The sequence below is a fragment of the Saimiri boliviensis genome, chromosome 13, assembly GCF_048565385.1.
Source record: "Saimiri boliviensis isolate mSaiBol1 chromosome 13, mSaiBol1.pri, whole genome shotgun sequence".
NCBI lineage: Eukaryota > Metazoa > Chordata > Mammalia > Primates > Cebidae > Saimiri > Saimiri boliviensis.
The window spans coordinates 69,593,345-69,613,006 of record NC_133461.1 but is presented as its reverse complement, the minus strand read 5'-3'; the positions used below and the strand labels follow the sequence as shown (position 1 = coordinate 69,613,006).

The window sequence follows — 19,662 nt, the reverse complement described above, 5'->3', positions numbered from 1 at the left end:
TTGAGAGTAGGTATGGAGATAAGCTATAAGGCCATTGATGAGAATGGACCATTTCATAATGTTCTGAAAATTAGACGACTTTGGAAAAAGAGGTGGTGTGTGGTCTTAATATAGGCAATGCACGTGTGTGTTTAAATTTCGAATACAGTTAAGGAGCTAAGTGGATTTTTTCTACCAAGTAACATGTATTAATAATAGATTAATAATAGTTCAGTTCCATTTACTGATTTGTTATTCCTTTGTTTATGTCATATATTATCCTTCCAAGAGATTGTGAGTTAATGCTACTACCAATTTGGTATGAGAGCTTGTTATTAAAATAGCTGCATGGGCCAGGCGTGGTGGCTCATGCCTGTAATCCCAGCACTTTGGGTGGCCGAGGTGGGCGGATCATGAGGTCAGGAGTTGGAGACCAGCCTGACCAACATGGTGAAACCCCATCTCTACTAAAAATACAAAAATTAGCCAAGTGTGGTGGTGTCTGCCTGTAATCCCAGCTACTCAGGAGGCTGAGGCAGGAGAATCGCTTGAACCCAGGAGACGGAGGCTGTAGTGAGCCGAGATTGCGCCACTGCACTCTAGCCTGGGAGATAGAGCAAGATTCTGTCTCAAAAAAAAAAAAAAAGGTACATGATATTCAGTTGGATGTACCACGATTTATTCAACTAGCCTTTTGTCATTAGACATTTAGTTTATTTAAAGCCTTTCAACATTATAAATAACTACAAAAGAGATCTTTGTGCTATAAGTTGCCTACATTTTGGATCATTGCCACTAAGAAAGAAATATCTGGTGACTCAATTATTCCTTGCTTTTTTTGAGCAAAAATCATACTACAAAGAATTAGATTTAAAATTTTTGGTTAAATTATACTTTAAAGCAAAGATCCTTGCCATTTAGATCTAGTTTTGTTTTTTTTTTTTTTTTTGTTTTTTTTTTTTTTTTTTTTTTGAGACGGAGTTTCGCCCTTGTTACCCAGGCTGGAGTGCAATGGCGCGATCTCGGCTCACCGCAACCTCCGCCTCCTGGGCTCAGGCAATTCTCCTGCCTCAGCCTCCTGAGTAGCTGGGATTACAGGCATGCGCCACCATGCCCAGCTAATTTTTTGCACTTTTAGTAGAGACGGGGTTTCACCATGTTGACCAGGATGGTCTCGATCTCTCGACCTCGTGATCCACCCGCCTCGGCCTCCCAAAGTGCTGGGATTACAGGCTTGAGCCACCGCGCCCGGCTAGATCTAGTTTTGATTAAAGGTGTGCTTTGGTATTAAATAAGAACAGTGGTTCTTTTTTTTTTTTTTTTTTTTGAGACGGAGTTTTACTCTTGTTACCCAGGCTGGAGTGCAATGGCGCGATCTCGGCTCACCGCAACCTCCGCCTCCTGGGTTCAGGCAATTCTCCTGCCTCAGCCTCCTGAGTAGCTGGGATTACAGGCACGTGCCACCATGCCCAGCTAATTTTTTCTATTTTTAGTAGAGACGGGGTTTCACCATGTTGACCAGGATGGTCTCGATCTCTCGACCTCGTGATCCACCCGCCTCGGCCTCCCAAAGTGCTGGGATTACAGGCTTGAGCCACCGCGCCCGGCCCAGAACAGTGGTTCTTAACTATGTGTTGTTCGGGAATATGCTTGTGTTGGATTTTGCTGGCGAAGGATATTTGGCAATGCTTGGAGAGATTTTTGGTTGTCACAGATACAGGAAGGGGTGCCGCTAATATCTAATGAGTAGAGGCCAGGGATGCTGCTGCTAAACATCCTGCAATACACACGACAGCACCCCTACCCTCCCATTGAAAGTAGCTGGCCTAAAATGTCAGTAGTGCTGAGGCTGAGAAACCTTGGATTAATGGGTTTCACTGCTGATGAGAAACATTCTTTTTTTTTGTTTTAGACAGGGCCTCACTCTATTGCTCAGGCTGGAGTGCAGTGGCAGGATCCTGGCTCACTGTGGTCTTCAACTCCTGGGTTCGAGCAATTCTGCTTCTGTCTCCCAAGAAGCTGGGATTACACGTGCACATTGCCATGCCTGGCTAATTAAGAAACTTTTTGTAAAGCTGGGGTTTCACTATGTTTCCCAGGCTGATCTCAAACTCCTAGCCCTAAGTGATCCTTCCACTTGGGTCCCCCAAAGCAGATCTCCCAAAAATCTGCCCAGAGGTAAACATTCTTGATGTAGTATTTATGGCTACTGTTCCTGGAATTTCTCTGCAATAAAAAGGGAAAGTTTTAGCAACAGAACGTAAGTAGAACTGACTTTGCCTTATGTGATAGACCTAGTGAATAGCTCAACTGTCTGTTTTCCCGATGCCATTTAGACAGACACCATATATTTTATTGCTTATGCAATGTGCTTATAAAATTATTTATTTTATTTATTTATTTTGAGAAGGAGTCTCACTCTGTCACCAGGCTGGAGTGCTGTGATACGATCTCAGCTCACTGCAACCTCCACCTCCTGGGTTCAAGCAATCCTCCTGCTTAGCCTCCAGAGCAGCTGGGACTATAGGCGTGCACGACCACACCCGGCTAATTTTTATATTTTTGTTAGAGGTGTGGTTTCACCATGTTGGCCAGGATGTTCTCGATCTCCTGACCTCGTGATGATCCGCCTGCCTTGGCCTCCCAATGCTGGGATTGAGCCACCGTGCACAGGTGTGAGTCACCATGCGCAGCCAAAATTTTTTATTTTTGTGTCTTGGGTATTCCTGAAAATGCCTCATCAGTATCAGATGTAGTTGTTGTTGAGATTTGGTTATGCTGTGTATATTAGAGATGTGATTTAGCTACTTGGGAAAGAAAAATAATAGCTGATTTAACAAATAGGAGTTTATGTTTCTCATATGATACAAATTCTGGAGAGGGGTTGTTACTGTGGCTCCTTAATGCCACTCAGGACCCAATGCTGGTATTTCTGCTTAGCTTTCCTCTAAAGTGCATTTTACCTTGTTCTCACAGGATGGCTCCTGCCTATTCCCACCCCTAACCCCCGACAGCAAAACCTATGTTCCAGGCAGGCAGCAGTTGGAAGGGCAAAGGTACCTGGAGCCAGTCCTCTTTGTCAACATTTTCCTGCAGCCCAACCCAGTGGTTTCTGCATGTTCCCATTGGCCAGACTGTCACAGGACCATAGAGGCTCGAGAAAATAGATTTTCAGCTGGGCTCACTGTGGTCAGAAAACAAAAGCAGATACCTTCAGAAAGAAAGAAAGGAGATTGATTGGGGCTGGGTGCTATGGCTCATGCCTATAATCCCAGCACTTTGGGAGGCTGAGGCGGGCAGATCACTTAAGGTAAGGAGTTCAAGACCAGCCTGGCCAACATAGTGAAACCCCGTCCCTACTAGAAATATAGAAATTAGCCTGGCATGGTGGTGCATGCCTGTAATTCCAGCTACCTGGGAGGCTGAGGCAGGAGAATCTCTTAAATCTGGGAGGCGGAGGTTGCAGTAAGCCAAGATTGTGCTGCTGTACTCTAGCCTGGGCAACAGAGTGAGACTCTGCCTCAAAGAAAGAAAGAAAGAAAGAAAGAAAGGATATTGGAATAAACAGCTAATATGCACCTCTGGGAGCTGCTTTTTGAAATATTGGTTCTTCTAAGTTCACTGAAATTTTTTTGTAAAGTAAGTAGAACAAATGATTACTATTGGAGATTTGAAAGAATGGACTCACTGCAAGAGATCTTCTTACTAGCTGAGAAAATAAAATATATTTATGTTATGAATGTATTTCTTAACCCCAAGAACTTGGCTGTTACATTGTTTTGTAAATTTTAAATCTCCCTACCACTATGCTGGGGACCCTACCCTCTTTTGTATAGTGCACACAAAGAAGTGTGTTTCTCTAGGCTAAAAATAGGAATCTGCACCTGACAGATGGCCTTAAGTGTGGAAAATGGGTGTGTGTGTATCACAGAAGTGGAAGAAGGGAAGGGAGTCCTACCTTCTCTGCCTGTCATTTTAAGCCTCACCTCCTTGCAAATCGGTATCTTTCCTATACACTAGTAATGGCCAGTAGATTTTTTTTTAAATCCCATTTGCAATAGCAGCAAAGCCTATTATTTCTGAGACCTTTATGATATGTTTATGCTAAGCTTTAGCATACCTTTATGAAGAAAACTACAAAATTAATTGAAATATCATGAACTACAGTGCAATTGGGAAGAATAAATAGGGGACAACTTGCCTTGTAGATATACTGATAGATTACAAAGATGTAGTAACTAAAATTCATACTGTCTCAAGGGTAAGCAAATGCTTCTGTGGAGTAGAATGAGGATCTAGAAACAGATCCTTGTGTGTGCTGAAACTTGGTTTATTATAGAGCAGTTGTTACTGATAAATGCAGAAACCAATAAATGGTATTAAGTCAATTAACTTTCCAGTTGGAAGGGATAAAATTAAATTTCTCTTCCACGCTGCAGGCTAACAACAGTGTCTTAGGTCTTGCAAAAGGGCTCTTACCAGTTCATTCACTTCCAGAAAAATGGAGGCGTTTCATATTAGAAAGGTGTGCATCGTGTACCATAAATAAAAACTTCGGATACTCAGCTGGCCGCGGTGGCTCATACTTGTAATCCCAGCACTTTGGGAGGCAGAGGCAGGCAGATCACTTGAGCCCAGGCGTTTGAGACCAGCCTGGGCAAAAAGTGACACCGTCTCTATAAAAACAAAAAACAAAATGGCACCTAACTTTTAAAATGCTTTTTCTTACATGTGATAGTGTGAGCAAAAGCACAGTCTACTTTTTACTGTTAAAGCATGCTTTTCTTTTGTTTGTTTTTTGTAACACTTCTATTTTTACTTGAATTTTTGGAACACTGTTTCCTGGGAGGTCAAACCTGGCCATAATGGATACATCAGTAGTGAGAGCTTAGTGTGTGGACATAGCCTTACAGAATGTCTTCCACACTGAAATGCAGAAAACCTGAAAGCACCTAGGATGACCCTCAGGCCTGCTGGTTGTTGCAGTGGTGCCATCTTGGCACCACTGCAACCTCTGCCTCCTGGGTTTAAGCGATTCTCATGCCTCAGCTTCCCAAGTAGCAGGGATTATAGGCGCTTGCCACTACACCTGGCTCATTTTTGTGTTTTGTTTTTGTGTTTGTGTTTTTGGTTTTTTTTGAGACGGAGTCTTGCTCTGTCACCCAGGCGGGACTGCAGTGGTGCAATCTCGACTCACTGCAACCTCGTCCGCCTCCCAGGTTCAAGCAATTCTCTGCCTCAGCACCCCAAGTAGCTGGGATCACAGGCGCCTGCCACCATGCCTGGCTAATTTTTGTATTTTTAGTAGAGATGAGGTTTCACCCTTTTGGCCAGGCTGGTCTTAAACTCTTGACCTTGTGATCTACCTGTCTCAGCCTGCCAAAGTGCTGGGATTACAGGCATGAGCCACCGTGCCCAGCCTACTTTTGTGTTTTTAATAGAGCTGGGCTTTCACAACATTGACCAGTCTGGTCTTGAACTCCTGACCTCAGGTGATCCTCCCACCTCGGCCTCCCAAAGTGTTGGGATTACAGACGTGAGCCACCATGCCCGGCCTGTTACTGAACATTTATGGCTCTAGAAATAATTTTTTTTGAAGGAGAAGTAATGACAAACATGATAGAAATAATATTTGAGGATATTTCTGAGTTCAAAATGAAGTAACAATTAAGTAGCATGAAGATGAAGAAATAAATTTTTAGAGGTATAACTCCAAAATTTAGGTAGACGCTAAGTTTTAGTCAAAATTTGAATATGATGTGGCTGATCGTAGATACCTCCCTTGCATTGATTCTGCTTCATAAAGTGTTTGATGCTTGCTTGTAGGTGTTGAATAGAGCCTAATTAGGAGTAAATAAACAGATCTAGAGCACAGTCTGGCATATGAAGGACCTTGGTTCAATCTTGGGGGCTGTGGGACCTTTGGATTTTTTAACTTCTGAAAGCCTTTCATCCCTTACAGATAAAATGGGGAAGAAAATTGTTTCCGTTAGTATTGTGAGGATTAAATGAGGTGATGTTGTAGACAATGTGCTCTGCATAGTACTTGGCGTATCATAAGTCCTTAATGTTATTTTACACTGGCTGGGAAGATATGTTTTGCTGTGGAAAATTGGATAGGGATATTAAAATATATTTTTATTATTTTAAGGAAATTCGAAATGAGTCCCATGACTATCCTCATAGAGTGGCCAAGTTTCCAGAAAACAGAAATCGAAACAGATACAGAGATGTAAGCCCATGTAAGTACTTATGGGTTTGTGTGCATGTGTATTTTTTGGTTTGTTTTAACAGGCAGGATGTAGTGAAAAGGAGGGCTTGGGGTCATTGTTGATAAATACACTAATTTTTTCCTATTTACATGATACACATTCTTTAAAGAAGAATTTAAAGGTGTAGAGTAGTAGAAGGAAAAATAATGGGTAATTATTTCATCCTTCAAACATAGGCACTATTAATTTTGATGTATTTCCCACCAACCTGTTTTTCTTATGCACAATTTTTCTTTAAAATAATTGTAATTATATATGTATATATAATATCCATATATGTTTCCTTTTCATCTTACTACATGGCCTTTGTAAGTATTACTTAAAGTAGTTATTGATGTAGTTTGGTTTTTTCCTTCCCCAGGTTACAAGAGTAGTATGTACTCACTGTAGAAAACTTATAAAACATAGAAAAGTATAAGGAACAAACTTATTTAAAAATAAATCATAACTTGGGTTTATATTCTTTGGAGTTTTTAAAAATGAACGTATTTTAAATTGAAAATTAGAACCTTTCACATACTCATTTGTAGCTCTTAGCAGTACATTGTAAACATTTTCTTACTATAAACACAATTTTTAATTGCTTTGACAGCGACTTTGGATATACCATTCTTTTACATAAGTTCCCTTGTGGTTGGACATTTAGATTATGATGTAAATAATACATTTACACTGGCTGGGAAGATATGTTTTGCTGTGGAAAATTGAAGATGGATATTAAAATATATTTTTGTTATTTTAGGGAAATTTGAAATGAGTCCCATGACTATCCTCATAGAGTGGCTACACACGCACACACACACACACACACACACATACACACCTGTGTGAACAATTATAATATTAGAGTTCTTCGGTGTATTCATCATGCAGTGATTTTATTTTTTGTTCTGATTCATGCAGCTTATTCACATATTAAATTGGGCTTCTTTCCTGCTTCAGCATGTTTCCCTGTGTTTGATTTTAGTGGGCTAAACATAGGTTTTCTCTTTAGGGCTCCTTGTTAGAAGGGACTTAAAACACAGTATCAAATTGATCATGTGCTGGTTTTTGCTTGTTTCTGGTTGTTCCCCTGTTTCACCATCTCAACCAGGTTGGTCTTGAATTCCTGACCACAAGTGATCCACCTGCCTTGGCCTCCCAAAATGCTGGAATTACAGGCATGAGCCACCATACCCAGCTGATAATTTTTTTAAAATTGGAATTGAGACACTTTATTTTATTTTATTTTATTTTGAGACGGAGTTTCGCTCGTTACCCAGGCTGGAGTGCAATGGCGCGATCTCGGCTCACCGCAACCTCTGCCTCCTGGGTTCAGGCAATTCTCCTGCCTCAGCCTCCTGAGTAGCTGGGATTGCAGGCACACGCCACCATGCCCAGCTAATTTTTTGTATTTTTAGTAGAGATGGGGTTTCACCATGTTGACCAGGATGGTCTCGATCTCTTGACCTCATGATCCACCCGCCTTGGCCTCCCAAAGTGCTGGGATTACAGGCTTGAGCCACTGCACCCAGCCGAGACACTTTATTTTAAAGTAAAAACATTTGTAACTTAAGTTATCCTCAGGTATATACATCAATAAAACTCAAGATTTGTCACATAAGCTTTTGGACTTAGGTTGTATACCTGCAGTTGAAGGCTGCAGGGAGACTCTGTTTAAAATGTGCATATCAGGCCTGTCTCCATCATCATTGGGACCAGGCTCTTCCTGTATGCCTTCTCATTGAAAAGCACTTAGCTGGCCAGGCGTGGTGGCTCACGCCTGTAATCCTAGCTCCTTGGGAGGCCGAGGTGGGCAGATCACAAGTTCAGGAGTTTGAGACCAGCCTGACCAACATGGTGAAACCCCATCTCTAGTAAAAATACAAAAATGAGCCGGGTGTGTTGGTGGGCATCTGTAATCCCAGCTGCTTGGGAGCCTGAGGCAGGAGAATTGTTTGAACCTGGGAGGTGGAGGTTGCAGTGAGCCGATCGCATCATTGCACTCCAGCCTGGGCGATCAAGACTCCTCTGTCTCAAAATAAAAAAAAATTAAAAAAAAATAAAAACAAGAAAAAACAAAAAAGAAAAGCACTTAGCCTTGAAAGAACGGAGCTTCCCTCTTGCTGTCCATACAGTGTGTGTCTTCTGTAGCTGTGCTTTGCTGGGAGCAGCCCTAAGTGCATGTTTTCCCTAGTGTTCTTCTTTGCCCCTTCGCTCCCCACACACGCCTCCCTAGTAAGCCATGTTCTCCGGATCTCTCAGATGGAGACTGCTCATTCTTGTGTCCTGCGTAACCACAGGATTTTCTAGTCTGAGCCAGTGCACTTTCAGCCTGCAAATGGAAATGATCTCTTCCAAGGCTTGTGCTGGCCCACACATCCCCATACCGCCTTAGGGCCTGTTTCTGACTTCAGTAACTCACTGTCTTCTTACCCTCTCCTTCCCACCTTCCTTATTCTGGGTGATTTCATGTCTCTGAGAAAGAACTATGACTCATTTCGCTAGAGTTCCTAGAACTGTTCAGCTCCACTGACATTGATCTTTAGTCACCTTCACCTCTGAAATCTGAAACTCTGCTACCTTGAGGGCTACTTTCTGTCATTCCAGTTCCAGCTTTCACTTGATTATTCCCACTGTACCTACTCTTTGACTTCAGCAGAATCATTTTGTTTGTTTGTTTGTTTGTGGAGACAGAGTCTCGCTCTCTTGCCTAGGCTGGAGTGCAGTGGCACGCTCTCGGCTCACTGCAACCTCCGCCTCCTAGGTTCAAGCAATTCTCTTGCCTCAGCCTCCTGAGTAGCTGGGACTACAGGTGCATGCTGCCCCGCGTGGCCTTTAGCAGGATCTTTAGTTGACTTTTTCATGTATCGTGAAGCTGGAAATGTATTGAATTAAAATTTCGATTAAAAAATGCAGTGTAGTATATTACTTCATCCTCTAACCTGTCTATTAATAACTTTCTTGCTGTTTTTATATTTAAAAAAGAACTCTGTGGACTTTTTAATTACACCACTTTGTGAAGCTCCAGCTTTGGAAAAATTAGTACTCATCTTCTCTGCCCTTTGGGCAAATGAGTATGTACCTTGGGTGGACTCCAGTGTTAACTGGGCCTGGGGTTGCCTTGCTGTCCTCATGCCCTCATCAGCCCTACTGCCACTCTGCTCCAGCTTTGCACCGAGTAAACCATCTCTCAGGGCCCCTCATCAATATCATCCTGCCTTCAGTTCTACAGAGAAACATTTTAAAAATCAAGAAACACCACCTCGGCTTCATGTTCTGTCACCTGGAAACTCACTTTCATTTGCGCCCATCCTTCCCTAAAGTCCCAGGAGAGAAGCCTCCCCTCCCCCTGGCTTAGGCGAGTCTTTTGTCCACATTCTCGTCCTGGGCTCTGTTCTTCGTCATCACCACTCTTCGTGTGTTTTCAGCCTCTTTCTGTCTCATAACTTCTTCCCTTTTGTATAAATGTTGTTCGCTCTCTTTTGTCTCAACCCTTATATCTCACCCCAGCCCCCACTTCCTTTCTTACCTACATAGATAGGCATTTTTTACCTACACCTGTTCACAGGTACACACAGGCTTAAAATAATGCACTGTGTCATTTGTCTCTCCACCCTCCCCACTATGCACGCTTCAGCCCATGCTTCTTCCCCAGCCTCACCACTGAAACTTTTATTCTAAAGCACTGTAGCTTCTAGTTGTCAAATGCAATGAGAGACTTTCTGCTGGTTTCCTTTCTCTTACCCCTCTGTGACTTTTGACATTATTCTCCTGCCTCAGCCTCCCAAGTGTCTGGGATTATAGGCATGCACCACCATACCCGGCTTTTTTTTTTTTTTTTTTTTGTAATTTTAGTAGAGACAGGGTTTCGCCATGTTGGCCAGGCTAGTCTTGAATTCCTGACCTCAAGTGATCCATCCACCTTGGCCTCCCAAAGCTCTAGGATTACAGGCATGAGCCACTGAGCCCAGCTGACCGTGCCTTCTTTCCTAACCCATCATTTTTCTGATTTTCCCCTCTGGTCCCCCTATTTTCAGGGCATCTCCTCCTCACTTTGCCTTTATTTCTTCAGGAATCTGTTTCTCTCTCCTCCTTACTGTAACACTTGGATGAATGATCTCATTTGCTGTGAGCTTAATTTCCATCTCTTCGCTTGTAACCCTGAATCTCATCGCAGTCTTGGTCTTTTTTATCTACAGGCCCATCTATGCAAGTCATCATCTGTGTCTGGGTGTCCTGTATCCGCCTCAGACTCAGTATGTTTGCACACTGAGTGAGTGTTCCTCCCTGACACATTTCACTGGTCTTAGCCCCAAACTTGCCTTTTCTCTGTTATTCCCCATGTTTGTAAGTGGTGCCATTATTCACACATTTTTTTGAAGCCAGAAACAGATCTTCCCTCATTCAGCTCCCACGTCACTAAGTAATACTAATTTCCATTTCCATGATGGTTTTTTTTTTTTTTTTTTTTTTTTGAGACGGAGTTTCGCTCTTGTTACCCAGGCTGGAGTGCAATGGCGCGATCTCGGCTCACCGCAACCTCCGCCTCCTGGGCTCAGGCAATTCTCCTGCCTCAGCCTCCTGAGTAGCTGGGATTACAGGCACGTGCCACCATGCCCAGCGAATTTTTTGTATCTTTAGTAGAGACGGGGTTTCACCATGTTGACCAGGATGGTCTCGATCTCTTGACCTCGTGATCCACCCGCCTCAGCCTCCCAAAGTGCTGGGATTACAGGCTTGAGCCACCGCGCCCGGCTTTTTTTTTTTTTTTTTTTTTTTTTTTTTTTTTGAGACAGGGTCTTGCTCTGTCACTCAAGCTGGAATTCAGTGGCACAGTCTCAGCTCACTGCCGCGTCTGCCTCCCAGGCTCAGGTGATTCTCCCATCTCAGCCTCATAAGTAGCTGGGACTACAGGTGCACGCCACCACACTGAGCTAATTTTTAAAATTTTTTGTAGAGGTGGAGTTTCATCATGTTGCCCAGGCTGATCTTGAACTCCTGGACTCATGCAGTCCACCTGCCTCGACCTTCTGATGTGTTGGGATTACAGGTGTGAGCCATCGTGCCCAGCCTGCATAATGTATTTCAAATCCATTTCTTCTCTGTTCACATTGGCTTGGTTCAGGCCCTATTACACTTTTCCTTGGTCATTGTAATAGCCTCTAAACCAGTCTCTTTGTTTCCCTTCTGTTCCTGCTTAGTCCATTTTCATAGTATCCAGAATAACCTTTGTATGATGCAAATTTGTTTTCCACTCCCCTCTCCAATAGTGCTGTACAATTTTTATTAAAAAGTTGAACTACTTTAGCATTATCCTGGGCCTTTTGGGGACTGTCCCCTTTACACACCTCTCTAAATATTTTCTAGCCATTTTCCTAGAAATTATTCATTTTAGTAAAACTGAACGACTTGGAGTTCTTCTGGTGTCACTGGTTTTTAACACCTCAGTGTCTTTAAGTAAGTCATTCCCTTTTTGAAATACTCTTCTGTCCTCTCTCTGACCCATCTCAGTCAATGTTCTCCTTCTGCAGATACCGGCTCAACAGCCTCTTTCCTGTGAGTGGTAATCTCATTCAATCGAGGTCGTGGTTCTTGTTCACTGAGTCCAGAGCGGCTCAGGAATGGGTATTTTTAAAAAGCTGGAATGATGTACCTTTTCTGACCAATAGTCATTATATCATTAAAAAATGTATTTCTGGCTGGGTGCTGTGGCTCATGCCTGTAATCCCAACATTTTGGAAGGCTGAGGTGGGAGGATTGCTTAAGGACAGGAGTTTGAGAGCAGCCTCGGCAACAAAGTGAGACCCTATCTATGCAAAAATTTTTTTAAATTAGTTGAGCATGTTGATGCATGCCTGTAGTCCCGGCTACTTGGGAGGCTGAGGCAGGAGGATCACTTGAGCCTATTAGTTTGAAGCTGCAGTGAGTCATGGTGGCACCACTATACTCCAGCTTCAGCAACAGAGCAAGACTCTGTCTCAAAAATTTTTTGAAATGTGTTTCTATACATAGTACTTGACAGTTGATTTGGTTCAGAAAACATTTGTTGAAAACCAGCTATATATCTGATACTATGCTATGTATTGAGGATGCAATGATGAATATATGCAGTCTCCCTTCGAATAATTTATGGTATACTTGGGGAGATTCACACATACACATGGTACAGATAACTGTAAGATACTGCAGTGCATCGATGGAGCTGAGAAGAGGTTCTGCCTAAGGAAGCACGGATGGCCTTTAAGAAAAAGAATGGTGGCCCAAGCTAGGTAAATAAAGGGAATGGAAAATGAAATTTTTAAAAATTAGAGTCCTAGTCTTTCATTTGGATTCTTTCTAGATTTGGATTCAGCCAGTCTGGAAATCTTTATTTTTAAACGATCTTCTAACATGTTTCTTTTACACTCACCTTGGCACCACTCCTCAGACTAACATATGGAAACTACACTTGGAGTTCTGAATATGAGAAACATAAAGGGAAAAGGATATTTTAAAATAGAATTTGGGCTGGGTGCAGTGGCTCATGCCTGTAGTCCCAACGCTTTGGGAGGCTGAGGAGGGAGCATCACTTGAGCTCAGGAGTTCGAGGCTATAGTGAGCTGTGATTGTGCTACTGCACTCCAGCCTGAGCAATGTGTGACCCTGTCACAAAAAAAAAAAAAAAGGAAGAAAACGGAAAGGATTTGAAGGGATTCACAATCTTTATCTGCTTGCTACGACCCTGAGATGCCTCAGTTGTCTCAGTTAACTCTGAGGCAATGTATAACAGATGGACAAGAACTTGGTTGTTAGAAAAGAGAGGAGCTTGTAATCGTTACTTTGGGAAATGTCTTTATACTATTAGAGACTACCGCCAAATTTTGAAATCTTCATATTTGCAGTACAGGTAGAAATTCTAGTTTACTATTTGGTCTAAAAGGGAGTGCCAGCAATTGAGTTAACTGTCATGTCTTTTCACTGGCCATGAAACAATCTCTCTCTCTCTCTCTCTCTCTCTCTCTCTTTCTCTCTCTCTCTCTCTCTCTCTCTGTATGTGTGTGTGTGTGTAAAACCTATGGCATAAATTTCTTTTAGGTGTATATTAACAGTATTGTTAACTATATGCACATTGTTACAAATAGATTTCTGTAACTTTTCCATCTTGCATGACCGAAACTCTAAATCCATTGCACAGCTCCCTATTTTCCTATTCCCCCAGCCCCTGGCAACCAACATTCTGCTTTCTGTTTCTATGAGTTTGATTACTTTAGACACTGATATGTGTGTAATCATGCAGTATTTGTCTTTCTGTGACTGTTTATTTCATTTGACATACTGTTCTCAAGATTGATCCATGTGAAACAGTCAGATTTTAAAGGAAATTAACAGGCTCGTGATTCTGTAGTGCAGGCGTCCCCAAACTTTTTACACAGGGGGCCAGTTCACTGTCCCTCAGACCGTTGGAGGGCCGCCACACATACTGTGCTCCTCTCACTGACCACCAATGAAAGAGGTGCCCCTTCCTGAAGTGCAGCGGGGGGTGGATAAATGGCCTCAGGGGGCCGCATGCGGCCCGCAGGCCGTAGTTTGGGGACGCCTGCTGTAGTGTGTCAGGTTACATAGTCCATGGTTTGTTGCTGCTACGAAACAGAAAGATTCTCAAATAAACATACTGTTTAAATGAGTTACTGGAGGGGCAAGAAGCCAGGGAAAACTTGTATGGTTCCTGCACGCTCGCCCCATGATCTCAGCAAGTGGCATAGCTACTTTAAATGCAAATGTCATTATCAGCTCTGAGATTTGTACGCAGCTAATAAAGTAGTCCCAAGGTGTATTAAGCAAAAATGAATATAATTGTGGGGAGAAATTGACAAATCCATGTTCATGGTCTTCTTAATAACATAAGATATTTGTAAAGTAATAGAATTGTATAATACTATTAACCTTAATATAAGAAGAAAAATATATAGAATCCTATATCTAGCAATTAGAAAATGCACATTTTTCTAGGACTTGCATGGACTGTTTGTAAAAGACCACTGACTAGGCTGTCAAGTAAATCTTAAAATTTAAGAATTCCTTTCTTATAGCCCATAATTTTTTATCTTAATGCAATTAACATATAGGTTATTAATAAAAAGATAAACATTTCCATAAATTTGAAAATTTTAGCATTTCTTTCTTTTTTTTTTTTTTTTTTTTTTTGAGACGGAGTTTCGGTCTTGTTACCCAGGCTGGAGTGCAATGGCGCGATCTCGGCTCACCGTAACCTCTGTCTCCTGGGTTCAGGCAATTCTCCTGCCTCAGCCTCCTGAGTAGCTGGGATTACAGGCACGCGCCACCATGCCCAGCTGATTTTTGTATTTTTAGTAGAGACGGGGTTTCACCATGTTGACCAGGATGGTCTTGATCTCTTGACCTCGTGATCCACCCGCCTTGGCCTCCCAAAGTACTGGGATTACAGGCGTGAGCCACCGCGCCCGGCCAAATTTTAGCATTTCTAAATCATGGGTCAAGGCAAAATTATAATGGAAACTTAAAAATACTTAATAAACAAGGTATAAAATACTGCTTATCAAAACTTTTGTAAAGCAGCCAAAACAGTACTGCAAAGAAAATATATTGTCTTAAATACTTACATTTTTATTTATTATTATTTTTAGATGGAATCTTCTTCTGTTGCCCAAGTTGGAGTGCAGTAGCGTGATCTCAGCTCACTGCAGCCTCTCTAGTTCATACAATTCTCCTGCCTCATCTCTCTCGAGTAGCTGGGACTACAGGAGTGTGCCACCAGGCCTGGCTAATTTTTGTATCTTTTAGTAGAGACAATGTTTCTCTATGTTGGCCAGGTTGGTCTTGAACTTCTGACCTCAAGTGATCCCCCTGCCTCACAGCTTCCCAAAGTGCTAGGTACAGGCATGAGCCATCTTCTCCCTCCCAGTATTTTAAAATGAAAGTTAAATTAATGTGCTATCTAACCTAATTTACAGTAAAAAAGAGAATAAACACAAAAAAGCAGAAAGGAAGTAACAACAACAAAACAGCAGAAATAGAAATCACAGTTACAGCACAAGGGACTAACCAAACTAAATGTTAGTTCCTCGGTAAGACTGATGAACTCTGTCAAGATCGAGCATGAACAATCAAACAAGAAAGAGGGAAGGCGCATATAAACAATATCAGGAGAAAGTGTGGGCACATAAATGCAGGTGTAGAAAGAATTAAGGTTGGGCACGGTGGCTCATGCCTGTAATCCCAGCACTTTCGGAGGCTGAGGTGGGAGTTCATGACCAGCGTGACCAACATGGCGAAACCCCGTCTCTACTAGAAGTACAAAAATTAGCCAGGTGTGGTGACTTGTGTCTGTAATTCCAGCTACTCAGGAGGTTGAGGAAGGAGAATCACTTGAACTTGGGAGGCGGAGGTCGCAGTGAGCCAAGATGGCGCCACTACACTCCGGCCTAAGCAACAGTGTTTTTATTTTAATAAAAATAATAATTACTGTTAAAACATGAATTGAATAGTGCCAACAATTTTATGGCAATAAATATGATCATTTAGAAGAAATGGAACAGACTCCTAGAGAAATATAACTTAACCAAAACTGATTAAAGCAGAAGTAGAGTCTGAAGAGTCCTCTTAACCATTGAAGACATTAATAAACAAAAATCCACAAAGAAAACGCTGGGCCAATTGGTTTTACAGGTATGTTTTATAATAATGCAAATGAATGCAAGTGAATATAGATGTAAAAATCCTAACAAAAGATTAGCAAACTGAATACAGCAGTGTATTAACAAGATAATACATCACATTCACAGTAAGTTTATTTCAGGAATATAAGTGTAGCTAACATTAGAATATCTTATAATTCACCATAGTAACAAAGTAAAGGAGAAAGAGCCATATGCTTATCTCAATAAGTGTAGAAAGATTATTTAAAGTCAGTTCTTGCTCATGATTAAAAATGACACATAACAAGCTAGAAACAGAAGGGAACTTCTAAGATTTCTAAGCGATAACCGAAACAACATCACTCATAATGATGACATGATAAAAGCATTGTTTTTTAAAAATGAGGAATAAGATAAGGATGTTCACTCTTACCACTTCTACTTAACATTATACTCTAGGTCCTAGTTGGTACAGTAAACAAGATAAGAAATAAAAGGCATAAGGATTAGAAAGAAAGAAATTAAACTGTCTTTTAATCTGTTTATGAAGACAGTACAGAACTTTCAAAGCCAAACCAGAAAGGTCCAATAAAAGGAATAAAAGTTTTATCTGTTGCTGTATAGCAAACCACCCCAAAACAGTAACTTAAAACAATAGGAAGCATTTATTATGTTCACAAATCTAGGGGTTGACTGACCCTAGATAGGCGATTCTTACTCAAGGTCTTTTGTGTAGTTGCAGTTCAAATGGTGGCTGGGGCTGGAGTCACCTTGAAGAAGCAACTTCTTTACTCTTGTTGACTGTGACCTCAACTGGACTGTCATCAGGAACACCTACACAAGGCATCTCTATGAGGTCTGGACTTAATCACAAGGCAGCTGGGTTTCAAGAGTGAGCATTATTAGAGAGCAAGGCACAAACTTGATTGCCTTTTGTGACTTAGCCTTAGAAGTCACAAATAACTTCCACAGTATTCTGTTTGTGGGAAGTGACTCACTAAGGCTACGCATATTCAAGGATACTCCTATTAGTTTGATAGAAGAAATTGTCAGTGAGTTGTGGATGTATTTTAAAGCCATCACAATTATGGATGATATGAATTTCTTCATAGATAACCCCCCAGAAATGTGGAGACAAGTCAAAGAATTAGTAAGAAACATTTTGATAGTCTCAGAATTATAAGATGATAGACCTTTATATTACTGAAAGACACTTCTGAATTTACAAAAAAGTGCTTGTCATCTTTCTAATAGCAGGTTTAGATAAAAACTTAGTAGTTCCATAATAATAATACTAATAAGTATAGATTTAACTTAAATTTTATGGTAACTATCACATAAATATTTGCTAACATTTTTTCTTATCCCATTGAAGTTTGAAAATAAAGACTAGATGTCAGTATAGTGCTTTACCTTCTCAAAATCCATTGTTGACAGCTTTTTTTACTTAAAGATTTTCTCACTCAGAGTCGTTAACTGTATTTTCAATTAAAAAAAAAAATCAATTTTGTTTAGGTGACATGGCTCATAGCTGTAATCCCAGCACTTTGGGAGACCAAGGTGGGTGGGTTACCTGAAGTCAGGAGTTCAAGGCCAGCCTGGCCAGCGTGGTAAAACCCTGTCTCTTTTAAAAATACAAAATTAGCCAGGCATGGTAGCTGGCACCTGCAATCCCATCTACTTGGGAGACTGAGGCAGGAGAATTGCTTGAACCTGGGAGGCAGAAGTGGCAATGAGTTGAGATTTCACTATTGTACTCCAGCCTGGGCAACAAGAGCAAAAAAAAAAAAAAAAAAAAAACAAACACCCTCTATCTTGGGGAAAAAAAATATTCAATTTTAATCAAAGCTATTTATGATAGTTTATTTCTACAGGCCACTGATGCACTGTAGTGGTTCCAAGGAAGAAGAACTAGGACTCTTAGTGAAAAAGCTAGCATTGATTAGACAGGGAAAGAGAAAACCTAAAGAGAGCAGCATGATAGCTGACTTCAGATGCCTGAACTTTTACCTGGAAAAAGGAATTCTTTATTCTGTGTTAAGGCCAAAATATAGAACTAGAGTTCATGAGCAAATAATAGCATTGGCGAATTTCAGGTTAACATTAACTCTTTTTTATTTATTTATTTTTTTTTTGAGACGGAGTTTTGCTCTTGTTACCCAGGCTGGAGTGCAATGGTGCAATCTCGGCTCACCGCAACCTCCGCCTCCTGGGTTCAGGCAATTCTCCTGCCTCAGCCTCCTGTGTAGCTGGGATTACAGGCATGTGCCACCATGCCCAGCTAATTTTTTGTATTTTTAATAAAGACGGGGTTTCACCATGTTGACCAGGACGGTCTCGATCTCTTGACCTTGTGATCCACCCGCCTCGGCCTCCCAAAGTGCTGGGATTACAGGCGTGAGCCACCGCGCCCGGCCAACATTAACTCTTAAAAGCTGTCTTAAAACCTACAAATGAACCCTCTGAACTAGTACACTTTTTACTGGAGGTATTCATGCGGAGGGTGAATTTCCCACTGTCAGATCTTCTAGAGAATATTTGTGAATGAATTATAGAGGATTGCATTAGATCACTTTGATCTATTTCTTGTATGCTTCATTTCTTGCCCCTGTTGATCTCTTTCTCACCTTCTTCCTTCATTCACCTTTCTGTCCTGTTACAATGTTAATTCCTTAACAGGTACAGCTTTCTTTTTTGACTGATAACAAAAATTTTGTACATAGCTTTGTTATATCTCTGAATAGTAGGTTAGTAAAGGGGGTATTAAAGATATCATTAAGCTGCTGCTTCTCTCTCCCTGAATAATTAAATCTAAAAGCACTTGAGGTTGGGCCCACATGTAGAAGGCATGTAAGTAAAGGTAGTAATGTCCTTGAAAAAGCTTGTGATGTTGGGTTAGCACTGGTGTATCCAGGTATGAATGCATGGTTTTCAGTGAGTATAGATACACAGATAGATAGGAATTTAGGTGTGTCTGTATATACATATTTCTTAGTCCTGTCAACTGAGAAGTTTTGAGAGCCGTAATACATAATTAGCATTGGGCATGCTTAGCTTTTTATATCTAAATTTCATACTCCACTAGGAGGAAAACAGAGCTTTGGTGAAATTGCTGGTTCCAGGTCTGGGACAGGGAAAGTATAAGAATAGCCTGGAATGTCTTGTAGTGACGGAACATAAAGACATGTTCAAAAAATGATAAAGGCATATTAGAAGGATGTAGAAGCCAACTTGAGTCCACTGACCAAATCTGGGATAATCTGAACATGAAAATAAATAATGATTACAACCTATTGAATAAAATAGGAATTAATATGCCTGTTTCAATGTAAAGAAACAAATGAATACATAAATGAGGGACAGGGAAAGTTCTACCTTTGTATAGGTTGCCAACTAATAATAAAATGGATGCTAAACTTGGCTGGTGAAAATTTGGTGAAGAACAAGTTATTTACATAATCTTGAAGTATCCCTTTATAAAATACTTACTAAATATAAGAAGGGGAATAGTAACTGTATACTGGAGGAGTCTGGTCAACACCAGCCTTAAATATGTGATCATGACCAGTAATAAGACATATCACATCAGAATCCTGAACTACCCGATAAAATGCAGTGAGCACATAGAATTGCTCTGAGATGAACATGCCAAAAATACACAAACTGAACCCATCCATGGGGAGATAGATATCTGATAACTGAAATGGAGGAAAACTATAAAACAACTGACTTACAGTTTTCAAAAGGTTAAAAAAGACCAGGAAAGAACATGTCCC

The 19,662-nt window shown here is 41.1% G+C and overlaps 1 protein-coding gene across 4 annotated transcripts in view; it reads left to right on the top strand.

The window, feature by feature from the left end:
• The window catches only part of PTPN2 (protein tyrosine phosphatase non-receptor type 2), a 113,899-nt gene that overhangs the window by 21,266 nt on the left and 72,971 nt on the right, over window positions 1-19,662 (top strand). For all 4 annotated transcript variants that reach the window (XM_010335594.3, XM_003924869.3, XM_010335595.3 and 1 more), the window contains exon 2: window positions 6,131-6,221. In XM_010335594.3, coding sequence (XP_010333896.1) covers window positions 6,131-6,221 — 91 coding nt within the window. The remainder of the gene's footprint in view (window positions 1-6,130; window positions 6,222-19,662) is intronic.